General features: G+C 34.1%; 3 protein-coding genes across 6 annotated transcripts; 1 reads left to right on the forward strand and 2 right to left on the reverse strand.

Moving 5' to 3' along the window:
- Nucleotides 1-61: 61 nt before the first annotated feature.
- On the reverse strand, nucleotides 62-12,984 carry nod (no distributive disjunction). Of its 3 annotated transcripts, XR_011396539.1 has the most exons (12): nucleotides 10,557-12,984; nucleotides 5,672-5,829; nucleotides 5,432-5,617; nucleotides 5,182-5,371; nucleotides 4,742-5,113; nucleotides 4,527-4,681; nucleotides 2,427-2,638; nucleotides 2,169-2,360; nucleotides 1,767-2,094; nucleotides 1,072-1,707; nucleotides 922-1,006; nucleotides 62-862 (listed from the first exon to the last, which is right to left on the reverse strand). XR_011396539.1 is itself a non-coding variant. In XM_070110074.1 (11 exons), the coding sequence occupies exons 1-11, from the start codon at nucleotides 10,587-10,589 to the stop codon at nucleotides 842-844; spliced, it is 2,421 nt and encodes an 806-aa protein (XP_069966175.1). In that variant the 5' UTR covers nucleotides 10,590-12,984; the 3' UTR covers nucleotides 461-841. The 3 variants fall into 3 exon arrangements, 2 of the variants coding, with proteins under 2 accessions (XP_069966175.1, XP_014086071.3); XM_070110074.1 differs by lacking the exon at nucleotides 5,672-5,829 and having other exon boundaries at nucleotides 461-862; nucleotides 1,061-1,707; XM_014230596.3 differs by lacking the exon at nucleotides 10,557-12,984 and having other exon boundaries at nucleotides 461-862; nucleotides 1,061-1,707; nucleotides 5,672-5,906.
- Nucleotides 2,958-4,531, forward strand: pkm (Pinkman). 2 transcript variants are annotated; one of them, XM_036365133.2, is made up of 4 exons: nucleotides 2,958-3,300; nucleotides 3,362-3,883; nucleotides 3,948-4,120; nucleotides 4,173-4,531. In XM_036365133.2, the coding sequence occupies exons 1-4, from the start codon at nucleotides 2,992-2,994 to the stop codon at nucleotides 4,465-4,467; spliced, it is 1,299 nt and encodes a 432-aa protein (XP_036221026.2). In that variant the 5' UTR covers nucleotides 2,958-2,991; the 3' UTR covers nucleotides 4,468-4,531. The 2 variants fall into 2 exon arrangements, with proteins under 2 accessions (XP_036221026.2, XP_014086073.3); XM_014230598.3 differs by having other exon boundaries at nucleotides 4,185-4,531.
- A 138-nt stretch (nucleotides 12,985-13,122) lies between the features above and the next one.
- LOC106614709 (uncharacterized) lies at nucleotides 13,123-13,838 on the reverse strand. Its single transcript, XM_070110078.1, has 3 exons — nucleotides 13,641-13,838; nucleotides 13,341-13,558; nucleotides 13,123-13,201 (listed from the first exon to the last, which is right to left on the reverse strand). The coding sequence occupies exons 1-3, from the start codon at nucleotides 13,684-13,686 to the stop codon at nucleotides 13,196-13,198; spliced, it is 270 nt and encodes an 89-aa protein (XP_069966179.1). The 5' UTR covers nucleotides 13,687-13,838; the 3' UTR covers nucleotides 13,123-13,195.
- Between the last annotated feature and the right edge of the window lie 339 nt (nucleotides 13,839-14,177).

Genomic DNA, 14,177 nt, shown 5'->3' on the forward strand with positions numbered 1-14,177 from the left:
GTCCTTAAATAACTCTGCTGAATAGTTCAATTTGAATAGATAAAATAATACAATAAATCAATTATTATTTACAAACGAATAACATTATATTTTATAATTTACCTGTTACTTGTGATTTTTTTTACCCCTATTTTGAAACGATACCAAAGTCTAGTTTTCAGTCTAGTAGTCCATATTGTTATAGGAGTTTTACGTTTAATGCATGATAATGATTTATCTCTAATTTGTATGGACATAAAAGAGCAGATGGAAATTCATTTGCATTTCTTTGAAATGCAAAATCGCTATGTCGGTAGTTTCGTATTAACTTCTCCTTATTACATTAATACATTGTAAATGCATGAAAATAATTCATCAATATCTCGAAGCGAAAAAAAATAAAACGTTTTCACAAGGTATTTACAAAATAACGATTTGCTTAGAGATCATCGTAAGTTATTCAATCAGAAACGTTCACAACTAAATAAAGAACAACGCATATATATTTTTCTTAAAAATAAGTACCTTACTTAGCCATACTCTTAAAATTACCAAGATACTAATGGAGTTATCAAGAGTATACGTTGCCTGGATCTACCATAATCTTGTAAAAATGCACAACAAGGCTTAACGAGTTCAAAAACAAGGTAAAAATTATAACAATAATACTTCAATATCCACTTAAAATACATATATATAATAGATACAAATACCCCTTGTATTTTCTTTTACAATCTTTTTAATTTAATACATATACGAACATTTTTTTAATATATTATTACAATAAAAACACAGAAAAATTAGAAGATAAAAGTATATTAAATAAATATTGCTTTAAATAAAGAAAATGTTGGAAGCCGTTTTAGTCAATGAGCAAATTTGCCTGTAAATTATGAATTTAATATTTTATTTTTGGCATAATTTTGAGTGTAATTTACGTACTTGCGCAAAACGTATCCACGAGTTTCCACGCCATATTGTGAGTTTTTCAAGTTGTGATATATTTTTAAATTTTCCCGTCAATGTTCTGTAATTCCAAGAAGATAAATATATTAAATTACATACTTAAAACAATACATACCTCTGAGTTACCAATTGATACGCTGTTTTTTGGCCTATCTGAGGCAGTAACTGCAAATCTTTCATAGAGCCAGAATTTAATAAATCTAATACTGCTGCTCGGTGTTTCAGAATATTCGATTTCTTTTCTTTTCCTTTAATGTGCGAACTTGACTTTTGCGCACCAATAGTAAAGTATCTCTCAATTATATTGTTGTTTAAGGAATATATACGATGACTTGCATTGTTATGTGCTTTAGAGATATGTTTGCCTCCTTCATTTTCTTCTTTCTCTATCCGTCTTTCAACATGCTGTTTTAAAGATTTTGGTTTTTTTCGTGACATTGCGCTTAACGTTAGCTTAAAAGAATCGTTTGCTCTCTGCATCTCAATTTGTTCCCCAATTTTCGAAATGCGACTAGAACGTCGTAATGCTTCATTAAGAGTACCTGGTCCTCTTAAATCATTAAATGAACTGTCTAATATCACTTCTCCCCTTACTGCGGAAATCCGACTAGATCGTCTAATTGCAGTTTTATAACGTTTAGATTCTTCATCGATTTCAATTACTTTCATAGATAATTCCTTTGTGTTAAAAGAATTTGCAGAACTATCAAATTCTTTATTAGGTGCAGATGGGACTTTGAAAACTGGACTACTTGTAGCAAACTAAAAACATATAAATATTCATTATATGTATTAATAAACAATGTTTGTAGAAAAATTACCAATTGACATTTTGGATCATTCCTTAAAAGAGAAGACTCTAATAATATCGACTCGGATCTATTCACGTCGCCCGAAAATTTAGTATTTGATTTGACATTTTCTTTCAATATTTCTTGTATAATAGTCTTCAATTCATTGCGGAGTGCCAGTGGAAGTGGTCCTGCACTAACTGAATCACCCGTACTTGGCCATGGAGTGTCCATAATTTCCGACCGATGTTGAATATTATCCTTATTTAGGTCTTTTAAAGTTTCCATTAATTGTGACATTTTGTTATCCATGACGTTTTCTATTTCTACCATACATTTCCGCACGACGGGACTGTAGCTGTTATAGAACACAAAGATGGTTATATAATATACATACATATATATTATGTACAACATTTAGAATATCTATACCTAATGACTTTACTTGATGCGATTCCATCATTTCCAACCATTGTCGATGATGATACATTCAAACTCATAATTGAAGCCCGAGAATCAAGAGATTTATCCATTATAATGCTCGATTCTCGATTTGTTTGCGGTAGTTTTGAGTGCACTATAGGAAGTTCAGAGACACAAGACTGAAAAACTCGTGTTTGTTGCCTAACGATGTAAAATATAAATGTAATATTGAAATTTAATTTTAAGTTATTGAATTAATTTGCTTACTTTTCCTTTTCTTTGGGTGTAACGCCAAATTCGGATTGGTTCAATTTATCGGCATTAGGGTATCTTTTTAACTTGGTCGGAGTACAAAATGTGTTACTATGATAGATAGGTTTTAGAACCTTTATTCCCATGTTAATGTTATTTTTAGAAAAGGTTGGCTTGGCAGGTGCTGGTGTCATGAGCCGTTTCATTGGAGTTTTCAAGCGATTTTTCTATAAAACGGTGTAGTTAAATAAATTAATAGAATTGCAATCGCAATTTTTCACTTCGACTGTAAATGACCTTGTACTAATAACAAAAAAATAAATTTATATAAGCAAGTATATATGTTCCACTTTAACTTTGTAATATTTTTTTCACAATACTTATTTTCTCGTAAAAATGACTGGATGGTTTATGAAGTTCGGCTGCGCAACTTCAACCCTTCCTTACTTATAGTTTTGTTCATTTTGATATATTCAAGACCGCAAAATATGATATCAAAATTGTGGGTTGCAACAATATGGATCAATATCGTCAAAAGGCATTTATATATTAAACGATTTTCAAGTTACAATAGTTCAAAATGGATAACGACAGTGCAAAAACACGCAGACAAGATTGTGACTATCCGAGCAGTAAAGTCCTGGCGGCACTTCAACAACTGTTGGAAAGGCAATTTTCATCCAAATCGTTTACTTACAAACTGTTGCCAGCTACTAAAAAAGGTGAAAACTACATAGGAATTGTGTATCGCGTTTCTGTTAAATTAAATACAAATTGCGGTGTTCGTCTTTCTAATTTAATTCTTAAAATGGCACCACGAAATTCTACAAGACGTAAGCAATTTTTTATCAGGCCCTGTTTTCTGAGAGAAGCTCTTGCTTATGAGGAGGTAGTAACAAATATTTTACAGAAAGTTAAATTAATATTAAATGTTTTCTAATTATTCTTAGTTCTTACCAATGATTGAAAATTTTCAATACAATAAAGGACTAGCAGAAGAATGCCGTTTTCATGAGTATGCCAAGAGTTTTTATACTTCAACAGATGAATTCGAAGAAGTAATATTTTTGGAGGACTTAAGTTTACAGGAGTTTAGGGTGTTTGACCGTTTCGATGATTTTCAATTTGAACATATTGCAATAGTAATGCGAACATATGCAAAATTACATGCAGTCTCTTTCGCCATTAAAGACCAGCAGCCTCAAGCTCTAGATAAATTTCGAAATATTGAAGATATTTTTCTACAACACAAGGATGTTTCAAATTTAAATATTTATTTTGAGGGATTAAAAAGGACTGCGCTGGCATGTTTGGAACTGGAAAATGATGAGTATAAGCAAGCCCTGGGCAAATTTTTTAAGCGTCCATTTTTTGAAATTTTTTCGGATCTAATTGATGGTAACAAATATGAACCATATGCAGTATTATGTCATGGAGATTGCTGGAACAACAATTTAATGTTTAAGCTGGAGGTAAATAATGTGATTGACGATTATAACAAAGATAAATAACTAATTTTAATTTGGTATATGAAAGGGCACTGATGCCATCACAATGCGTTTGTTGGACTGGCAACTGTTACGATACTCGTCTCCAATTAGCGATCTGATGTACTTTATTTTTACCTGTACCTCAAGAAAATTCAGAAAAGCACATTACGGAGATGTTCTAAATGTTTACTATGAGGAATTAATTCGGCACATCAGCAGGTAGGACTAATTCTATCATGAACTCGAAAGTTCCAGCAACCATGATAAAAAGTTTTCTTCATAGACTTGGATCTAATCCATTTAAATTGTTTCCTCGAGAAAAATTCGACGAGGAATTAAAAAATAGAGGGGCTGTTGCTATACTTTTTGCAATGATTGTGCTTCCAATTATAACATTAAAAAGTGAAGATGTGCCCAACCTTGAAAATCTTAGCGAACAGGCAGAAATTGGGAAACTAAAAAATTTAAAGGACTCCGGTCTTCTATGCGAAGGAAATTTACACGAGTACAGCGAGCGAATGCGCGACGTTATCATTGATTGCATTAATTTTGGATATATACACTAATGATTCATTCAAAGTCATTTAAGTCTAAATTTATATTTTTATTAATACATTAGGATTACCTTTATATCAGTTGCTATTAAATTAATGTGCGGTGAGTGTTTCAATTGTTTCACACTTTGGGCAAAACGAAGAGTTGATAAGGTCTCAGATAGATCTGAACGATGAGGACTAATGCAAGCCAAAAGTGTTAAATAGGAGTTTTCATTGAGTGAATCTGAAAATTAAATGTTTTACAGTTATATCTTGAACCTTATGTCTAAATACAAGAAATTACCTTGCAAAACAGAAGTCAAAACACTATCACGATATGGTACCACTTTATGCCCGAGCGCTTTTGCCTGTAAAACTTTACCAATGGATAAAAGGCCCTGATTTATGTTAACTCCTTCTGACATCGCCATTCCTTGATGACCTGTTCTGCGCACACCTTCTGAGCCAGCTAAATCTACTAAATTTAACCTAGTACTAAGAACACCATTTCCAGAACAAGTATGTATATGAATCGTAAAAATTGCATGTGATCTTGAACTCTGAGAATTCATTTTGGTCGGTCTAACATGTCTGTTCTTGTTACCTTGCAATAACACACTATAGCAATCTTCTAATGATTTGAGGACCTTTCGAGTGCCACCCGTATATTTGTATCCTAAAAAATTAAATTTTGAATGGTAATTATATTTTATTTATTTAAAATGCAATAGTTTCAAAACTAACCCCGAAAAGAGATTGGTTCCGTGCTCTTGTCACTTAGCAAGTCAAACACTTTTTCATTATATATTTCTATAAAAGACGCGTTTATTTCAATTGACCCTAAATGGCTTTCTGATTTATTCTCATCCACAGATGTGATTAATATTTCCCTCAAACATCTTGGAATTATTCCTACGAACTCCCCGTCACAAGCCTGGAAAAGTTTATTAAATTAAATAAATAACTTTCGATAATTAGATATTGGTATACAAACATTTGAATTAAGCCCCATCGAATAAGATTTACCAGTACCAGTTTGACCATACGCTAATGCTGTACAATTATAACCTTTTTTTACTTTTTCAACCAAGACTCTAATATCGAGGAATAACTGTTCCTGTGATGCATTCGGACCTAAAACCTTATCAAAAGTAAATGGTCTTCCGTCCGCAAGAAGTACCTAAATGAAACAATTTATTAATTAATTATTTATATTTCGCATGAGTATTCATACATTTGGGGTTGCTTCAAGGTATGAAATTACACTTAAACACTCGTCTTCAAGCCCCTGTGCATTCCGTACTGGCCTTTCACGGACTATTATTCGTACAGCACCATTATCGCAATCAAGATCAACATTTGACATGACTATTACTAATTTATTTTGTAAATCTGTGTAATAAATTCTTAATATATAAACTTTTCAAACTATTGCGGCGTTATATGAATTCGAAATTTCAGAGATGCATTCTTTGGAATATTTATACATTACATAGTGATCACATTTTTCTTAAATTAAGTCAAAAAAAGCTGAAGCCACTTACGCTGCAGTTAACTTGCTTCAAGTTGATCATATAAAATACTTGGCAAAATTGATTCAAATTGACAACCGTGACGTAGACTACAAGCAACAGCATTTGTTTGCAAAGTTATGTAATCAGCTGTTTTCACTTGGTCTTCAAGTTGCCTTACGACTTGAATGGAAAATGTTAGACGAAAATTGAAGTAAAGCCTCGCAATCTATCAATATTGCATACCAACGTTCAATAAAATTATATAAAATATAAAATAATTAGATATATGGGTTTAAGGCCAAAGTCTAGATCGATTTTATTTATATTCAACGTTAAATCACATTATGTTTAAACCAACCGGTCCACTTAATTTTATTAAAATATCACGTGTACGCCAACAGGAAAGGCAGATATCACTATATCATGTATAACGAATCTAGGATAGTATACTCAAGTATACTTAATAATATGTTTCTATGTAATTTCAGGTAGATAACTCACACATTGGCCGATATATTCGGTCTGATGTCTGCTAGAACAAGGAAAATCATTGTATCTAGTATATGGGAGCTGGAGTAGTTCGTGGACCGATTTCACACATTTTCTGCGTTCATTTATAGTATATCCGTTTATTGTACGTTCACTTAATGCGGGTGAATTATCTTACGTATTGAAATTATCTTACGTATATACAGTATACCGCCTGACTAGTTTTTATCAATTTTAGGCATAAGGGCGCTCTTTGAATTACATTAAGATAACTCAAATAGTGACCGCAAATCAGAAATTCGAAAATTTTTAAGTTGGGTATTTAAGGGCTAAGGGATCTATTGACTTGATTTTATCCATTTTTGACATAAGGGTACATCATGATCAGGAAAAGATACTATTTGCTTTTCAGTAATATAGTAAAAGATTGACCGATATTTTCGGTATCAAGTCGAGCATTGGCACTGAGATCACCATATGTATATGGAATTTGCGGGTTTAAAAATTTTCAAATTCATTGTTCGATAAAAAATTGTACCTAAGCCACTTTTTGTGCAAAATTATGATTTCATTTATATTTAATTTATATACCCTAAAGTAAAGAAATCATATGGAATTTCTAATTGTGATATTTGGGAAGTAAAAGTGGCTTAACATCGTAACGTAAGATTGCCGGTATAATGTAATTTATAAAATATGGTTGGCATTGGTTCACTATTTCCTGAGATATGAAATTATATCTAAAAGTGGACGGTGCTACGCCCAACGTACAATTATTACCACAAGACCTATGCAAACTATTTTTACCACCTCGGATGGGAAAGTTAATGCTTCTAAGATATTTATTTACATAGTGCGTTATCGCACTTATATAGTTTTAAATATAATGGTTATATGAGAAGTAGGCGTGGTTATTAGCGGATTTCCACCATTTTTACAGTGTATGAGGAGCTGTCAAAAGGACTTGTTTTCAGAAAGTTTGATTGATTTATCTTTAATACTTTCTGACATTTGTACTTTATACCTATAGCGGCCTTTACACGGTCATTTATGTTATAATAAATTCGCGTTCGTCATACATGTGCGATGGTTTTTAAAAATTTTTAAAAACATGATATTGTTATGAACATGTTTTATGGTGTAAATGCTTGCATCATGCACGCAGTATATTTTTTCAGTCGTAGGTGCACTTTTACATTGGGACTCTTTTGAGTCTCACACCAGTTTATTGTGAGCGAGGGGACGACGAGGAAAGACGAAGGGACCGTGCCACTCGTGTTCGTGGCACGCTTTGTGTTCTTGTTCGTAACAGCTCGCTGCTACCCTTTTCAGCATTCCTTTTCACGTTCAAATCCTTTGAATGGTTGCAAGAGCGCTCGGTTTCAAATGAATTCGATCGCAAATTTGAATTTTGTTATCTATTTTTTGTATGTAATATGCAAATATGTATGCACAGAATAATAGAAATATTTTCAAAAATTGTAAATAAGGAGAAAATTAAGATAAAGATTATGGAGTAAAGAAATTATGAGTTTTTAATACTTAAAGATTAGGAAATTCCTATTATAAATTTGGCCTTGAAAATATTAGTAGCGGATATTCAATACATTCTTGTGGATTAGGGAATTCCCGTCTTTAGTATTTCTTTGAAACTATTTAGCGGGTAGGTACTTGTATTATGCATATTGTTCTACCATATTCATAGTAATTCATTGCATGCAAAATGTGTGACCATCATCCCAACATACAAATGAAATACGCAGCACGCAGTGTTGCGCAGTCGAACCGCACAAATATTTACGAAAATTTTGTGAAAAGGAATGCAGAAAAACTATACTCGAGTTGCTGGACTCTTTTTGACCGTGTGAATGCCCAGAGCGACACCAAAAGAAAATTTGAAAAACATCAGACTCTTTTGCATCCCAATGTGAAACGGCACTTAGTGCACTTTCACACCAAAAGAAAATTTGAAAAACATCAGACTCTTTTGCATCCCAATGTGAAACGGCACTTAGTGCACTTTCACACAGGGATTCAAAAGAGTCTGATGTTTTTCAAATTTTCTTTTGGTGTCGCTCTGGGCATTCACACGGTCAAAAAGAGTCCAGCAACTCGAGTATAGTTTTTCTGCATTCCTTTTCACAAAATTTTCGTAAATATTTGTGCGGTTCGACTGCGCAACACTGCGTGCTGCGTATTTCATTTGTATGTTGAGATGATGGTCACACATTTTGCTTGCAATGAATTACCATGAATATGGTAGAACAATATGCATAATACAAGTACCTACCCGCTAAATAGTTTCAAAAAAATACTAAAGACGGGAATTCCCTAATCCACAAGAATGTATTGAATATCCGCTACTAATATTTTCAAGGCCAAATTTATAATAGGAATTTCCTAATCTTTAAGTATTAAAAACTCATAATTTCTTTACTCCGTATTAAAAATTCATAATTTCTTTACTCCATAATCTATATCTTAATTTTCTCCTTATTTACAATTTGTCATAATATTTCTATTATTCTATGCATACGTATTTGCATATTACATACAAAAATAGATAACAGAACTCAAATTTGCGATCGAATTCATTTGAAACCGAGCGCTCTTGCAACCATTCAAAGGATTTGAAAGTGAAAAGGAATGCTGAAAAGAGTAGCAGCGAGCTGTTACGAACAAGAACACAAAGCGTGCCACCCGAACACGAGTGGCACGGTCCCGTCGTCTTTCCTCGTCGTCCCCTCACCCACAATAAACTGGTATGAGACTCTTTTGCGTCCCAATGTGAAACGGCACTAAGCAAACATCGAAGCAGAGATAAGCCTGCATCGAAGCGTGATCAAGGATGACATGATGCTTGACTCTCTCATTTTCGCTGATTTTTCTGTTATTCTCTTTCCCTGATTATTAAAATCAGGGAATACAGCTGATGTCAAAAAAGGCGGGATGCCAGAAATAAACCCGCTAAAAATAGCTAACAAAAGCAGTGCGAAACGAAATTTCATGGAACGACACCAATACTTTTGAGTAACGTGCAACTAAATTTTATTTGTTAATTTAATTTAAAACGTTCATCATAAAACCATGATCGTTTATTATGACTTGTATTGTTTCTTTGTTATAATTTTTTTTATTTATATGCTATTTTTTTATGTTATATGAGTTTTTAAAAATTTTATAATATAAATACACGTATATAGGGATGTATATGCGTTATATAGGCATACTCGGGGACGGAGCACCTAAAAATAATATCGACAGTGGCATGATTGGAAAATGTTATAAAAAATGTGGGTTTTGACAGCTCTCTCTGGATTCAAAGAGTCTCGCATCATTTCATCCTTGGCGTGATGACGTCACGGATAAACGAAGAACTGTGGAAGGACTTCTTTGAAATTTATCGAAGCCATCCAGAAGTATGGAAAGTGCAAACGAGCAGTATAAAAACAAAATTAAGAAGAATGTTGTTTATGAAGCACTTTTAAAAAAATATAAGGAGATAGATCTTAAGGCAAATTCGGAAAGTTTAAAGTATAAAATAAACTCACTTCGCGATGACGATGCAAGTACCTTCAGTTCGACTTGGGAAGTCCTCTTCAGGAAACTTGACCCTAATCAACAATTATTTGCCAATAAAACCATTATGGAGGTGTTGTACCAAGGAGCTTTGGGTCGGTTGAACGAAAATTCCCATCGGATGTTCAACGTACCTAACACAAGATGCTCATTAACACCTTTTCTTATAGTGACAACTCGTCAACATGTTTTGATTTAAGATCATTGCAAAGTCGTCCGGAATACTTAATTTTTCCCCTCTTCTGAGTCCAACGCAAATTATATCTACTCCTAAACCTCAAGTTCAGCACATCAGACTTCATAGAACAGTTCAGCCACAGCAATATTAAAAAGTTTCCAGCATCAACATACAATCACAGGAAACCATAAATACTCAACAACACGGAATATCAGACATTTACGGACTTGTTGAACGACTCTGACTACTCATAAGCAAACTCTTCTTTTTATTTTTGTTATTTATATTGATTTGAAGAAATATTTTATTTTTGTTTTGTTTTCCATTTTCATGATATATATAATATTATATATACTTACTGAAATAAAATCTTTAAGAACTTTAATCAACATCGTAGCTCTCTTCAGTTGCCAAATACATAAATGTTACAGAGAGACGTTCATCAGGCGAAATTGCGTCTCGCATAATAGTATTTTGTTTTTCTATATAAGGTGTTACTTTTCCCAAATATACAGAAGGATCCATTCGGAGAAGTAGTCCGCCGGGCTGGACCGTTCAAGTTCCTTTAACAAACTTTTATGTGAAAAAACTGGTCTTCTTGATCGCCATTCCTGCTTTGTTCACAAATAACAGAGAAGTAAAGTATGATTGCATGTTCGACTGTTTAAAAGAAAACCAGTTTTTTTTGTATCATACCATGTTTTCAGACAAAAATGACCGTGTAAAGGCCGCTTATATATCATGACTACAGTCCGTACTGTCCGACGTGTACAGAGTGTATTGAAGACTCTGAACATGTTTTTTACCATTGCCCTCGGTTCTCAAGTATAAGAGAAAATCTGAAAACCACACTTGGCGGTAGTTCCTCGGTGGAAAATTTGAAAGCACTTATACGTGATTTTGAGCTTTGATAATTACAAGATTGAGACACTTACAACAGATTAGGAGTCAGGAGAGATTTGGGTTGGGAGTAGGTTAGGTTTAGCGGATTAAAATTCCGCACTTCGGCTTAGACTTAAGTATGGTTCGGTAGGGCTTGTGCTATCAAAACTACAAAGACTTGCCTGCATCTGTGCATTTGGTGCAATGCTAAAACTCACACCGCTTCATCTAGTAATCAATCAAACAGCTAAACATAAAATGCTTCATATGACAGCAGAAGGGTATGGCCGAGGAAAGGTAAACTCGTCCCAGCAAATGAAGGCCTTAGGTGATGAAATACCACTGGCTCTTCTCCCGAAGTATAGCATTACCAAAAGGGTAAACTTCACAAGTAAGGTTACCCTCGGCAGTAGGGTTGAATAGAGTAACTCCACGCTTGACCTACAGTCACTTACCTTACTGGTTTACTAACGAATTAAAACATAAAACATTGCTCAAGGGAGCTCACTCCACCTATATGAAAATCAATACCAAACTGTATTATGTATGTATATAAAATTTAGCGAACTTCGGCGAGTATGTAAAAAAGATCAATATTCTATTCGAACAGCAGGTCCAGGATGACACAGGTGTTTTCTGGAAATTTTTCAATGCAATAGTGATAGCCCGTCTACTATGACCTGGAAAAATCGGACAGCTGACTCGAACATCGAGACTAGCGATATTTTTGCCTCCTTCTTCAAGTGTTTACAATCAAAGCATTCAATAGAGTGGACCATAGTTTCCTTCTAAATAAACTAAGCAGATATGACATTCAAGGCAACGTACTGAATTGGATACACTCATATTTAATTGAAAGACAATTTGAAGTTAAAGTTGATGGGAATCTATCTACCAAGCACGATGTGACCTCAGGAGTGCCCCAAGGATCACACCTGGGTCCAACTCTCTTTAATATTTTTATTAACGATGTTGGTGATAGCTTCCTGTCTGAATATATGCATTATGCAGACGATTTGAAGATCTTCAGAACGATAACTAGGGAACAAGAAATACATGATCTCCAGAGTGGTATCGACAAACTATCAACCTGCGGTCACAAAAACAAACTAGATTTGAACACTAATAAGTCCGTAGCCGTATCATCGAAAAAATACAAATGAAACTCTGTAAGTGTTTGAGTTACCGTTATGGTCTGGAGGTCATAGCTTAATAAACAACATCTACGACCATTTCAATATCAATAACCTGCAAGCACGTCGTCAGGTAGCTGATTTTATATTTTTCTTTAAAGTCGTGAATGGCCTGTTTGACATCAACAGTTGTTTTGAATTTGCGCTAGTGGATTTCTCGTTAAGATGCTATCGTCTACTGAAAACTACGAAAACTACCAAGAACTATGTTTTCAACAGTCCTCGCAACCTCATCGTCCAGCTCGTCAACTCTGCACAACGAAGTGGTAGTCTATAGTGGTTCGCTCAGTGCCTTTATTCCAGAAAAAAACCTACATCTATTACAATACCCCTAGTCCAATGATACTTTTTATTTGTTGATTTAATAAATTATTGATCCTTTCCCTCATAATCCTATTTCAAAAATTCTTATATTACAATAGTGAAGACCTATTTGTATGTAGCAATACAATAATAGGCTGGGAGGAGGTCCTTGACTTGCAGCCTGGAACTCACAAGGTAGGGTTCTGTAACTATTGTTTCTCTGAGCAGGGGTATATCAGTTTAAATTTGGGCGCTATGGGTCCGTCAAGTAAAACTAGAGTGGGAGTCACAATTTTAAAATCCGCGACAAGGAATGTTCCAAGGGCCTTAGGAAATTAATTTTTTAGAACCGTAGATGGTTGGCATGAATCTGCAGAATATTGAATAGTCCATCTATTGCAGTTGTAAGTTAGGCCAAGGACTGTCAACTCGGCACCATTCCTCGAAATTAGTTCAGAAACATTTTCTGCCGCTACAACAACTGTCGTGGTTGCGACTGTAGACGAATTTAGCTCTTCTATATTGGGTTTATAATAAAGCCTCCTCGTAAATAACATGTATTTATTTTGACCATTTGATAGCACATAAAACACAATGGTCTTCATACAGATATTTATTATTTATTCCTGAAATTAAAAAACAAAAAAAAACATTTTTAGCTTGCTAGCTTCGCGTTTCAATAGACTACTTTCTACAGCATACACTTGTTAGGGTGTATCATCTGGAAGTTTTTATCAATTGTGCATTAAATCCTAGAATATTTACCGTTGGTTTTCCTGCTGAATTAGGTGGTAGAGAGCCTACATCCGATAATTTGCATTGCCCCAAACTTGTCGACACTGTTGAACTATCCACAGATATGGAACTAGATGTGGAATTTACCGGAAATGCTACTCTTTTATTGAGATTCAATCGAGTTCGTCCAGGTGGTTGAGTTATGTTATTCAAAATAGGTGGATCATTCCAACCCGGAGTAAGTGATCCTGAGTACAAAACCAGTTCGCCAAATTATATTAGAGGCCATATTGTTTGAATATTTTGAACTTGTTTGTTGCTAATCGTTACCTGGGAAGGGTTTAGCCTGAAGTGTAGCCGGTAATTTGTCCGCCATAAATGCTCTTTAAAATTGCCAAATATCCAAAACTGTGCACAATCATTTATATTATGATGAACACGGATGGTAGAACAAAATCGAATCGACGATAAAATCCCAGAATCAACTAGACAGTGAATTCATAGTTGCCAGAATGTTTGTTAGATTAATGATCGAACTGAAGAGTGAGTTACAAGGTGTCGAGAAATCCGTTAAAATATCGTGTACCTGTAACTCACTCTTGAGTTCGATCACTGTATTGTTAAATTAAAGTCCCAATTTAATGGCTATACACTTATCTTTACTATTATTTCCAACAACTTAACACTTATTGTTCGATATTCGAGTTTACAACTTATTGCTTATAGCTTAACTGCTTAACTTTTACACGGCAACACTCTAATTAGAACTGTCTTTGCTGCACAAACCGGCAGCCCTTATATAGTATATTTTTAACACAAGTTCGCTACTAGAACATTCTGGCAACTACGAATTCGCTGTCTAGTTGC

The sequence above is a fragment of the Bactrocera oleae genome, chromosome 5 (assembly GCF_042242935.1).
Source record: "Bactrocera oleae isolate idBacOlea1 chromosome 5, idBacOlea1, whole genome shotgun sequence".
Taxonomy (NCBI): Eukaryota; Metazoa; Arthropoda; class Insecta; order Diptera; family Tephritidae; genus Bactrocera; species Bactrocera oleae.

What these genes read in the sequence shown, in the direction of transcription:
- LOC106614709 (XM_070110078.1), bottom strand. Translation starts at nt 13,686, where the DNA reads ATGGCGGACAAATTACCGGCTACACTTCAGGCTAAACCCTTCCCAG. An exon ending in TCAGGCTAAACCCTTCCCAG is followed by an intron (nt 13,559 to 13,640) that starts GTAACGATTAGC and finishes TTTTGTACTCAG; the next exon opens with GATCACTTACTCCGGGTTGG.
- nod (XM_014230596.3), bottom strand. Translation starts at nt 5,803, where the DNA reads ATGTCAAATGTTGATCTTGATTGCGATAATGGTGCTGTACGAATAATA. An exon ending in CGATGGGGCTTAATTCAAAT is followed by an intron (nt 5,372 to 5,431) that starts GTTTGTATACCA and finishes AAACTTTTCCAG; the next exon opens with GCTTGTGACGGGGAGTTCGT. An exon ending in GGAACCAATCTCTTTTCGGG is followed by an intron (nt 5,114 to 5,181) that starts GTTAGTTTTGAA and finishes TTAATTTTTTAG; the next exon opens with GATACAAATATACGGGTGGC.
- pkm (XM_036365133.2), top strand. Translation starts at nt 2,992, where the DNA reads ATGGATAACGACAGTGCAAAAACACGCAGACAAGATTGTGACTATCCG. An exon ending in ATTTAATGTTTAAGCTGGAG is followed by an intron (nt 3,884 to 3,947) that starts GTAAATAATGTG and finishes GGTATATGAAAG; the next exon opens with GGCACTGATGCCATCACAAT. An exon ending in TTAATTCGGCACATCAGCAG is followed by an intron (nt 4,121 to 4,172) that starts GTAGGACTAATT and finishes CATGATAAAAAG; the next exon opens with TTTTCTTCATAGACTTGGAT.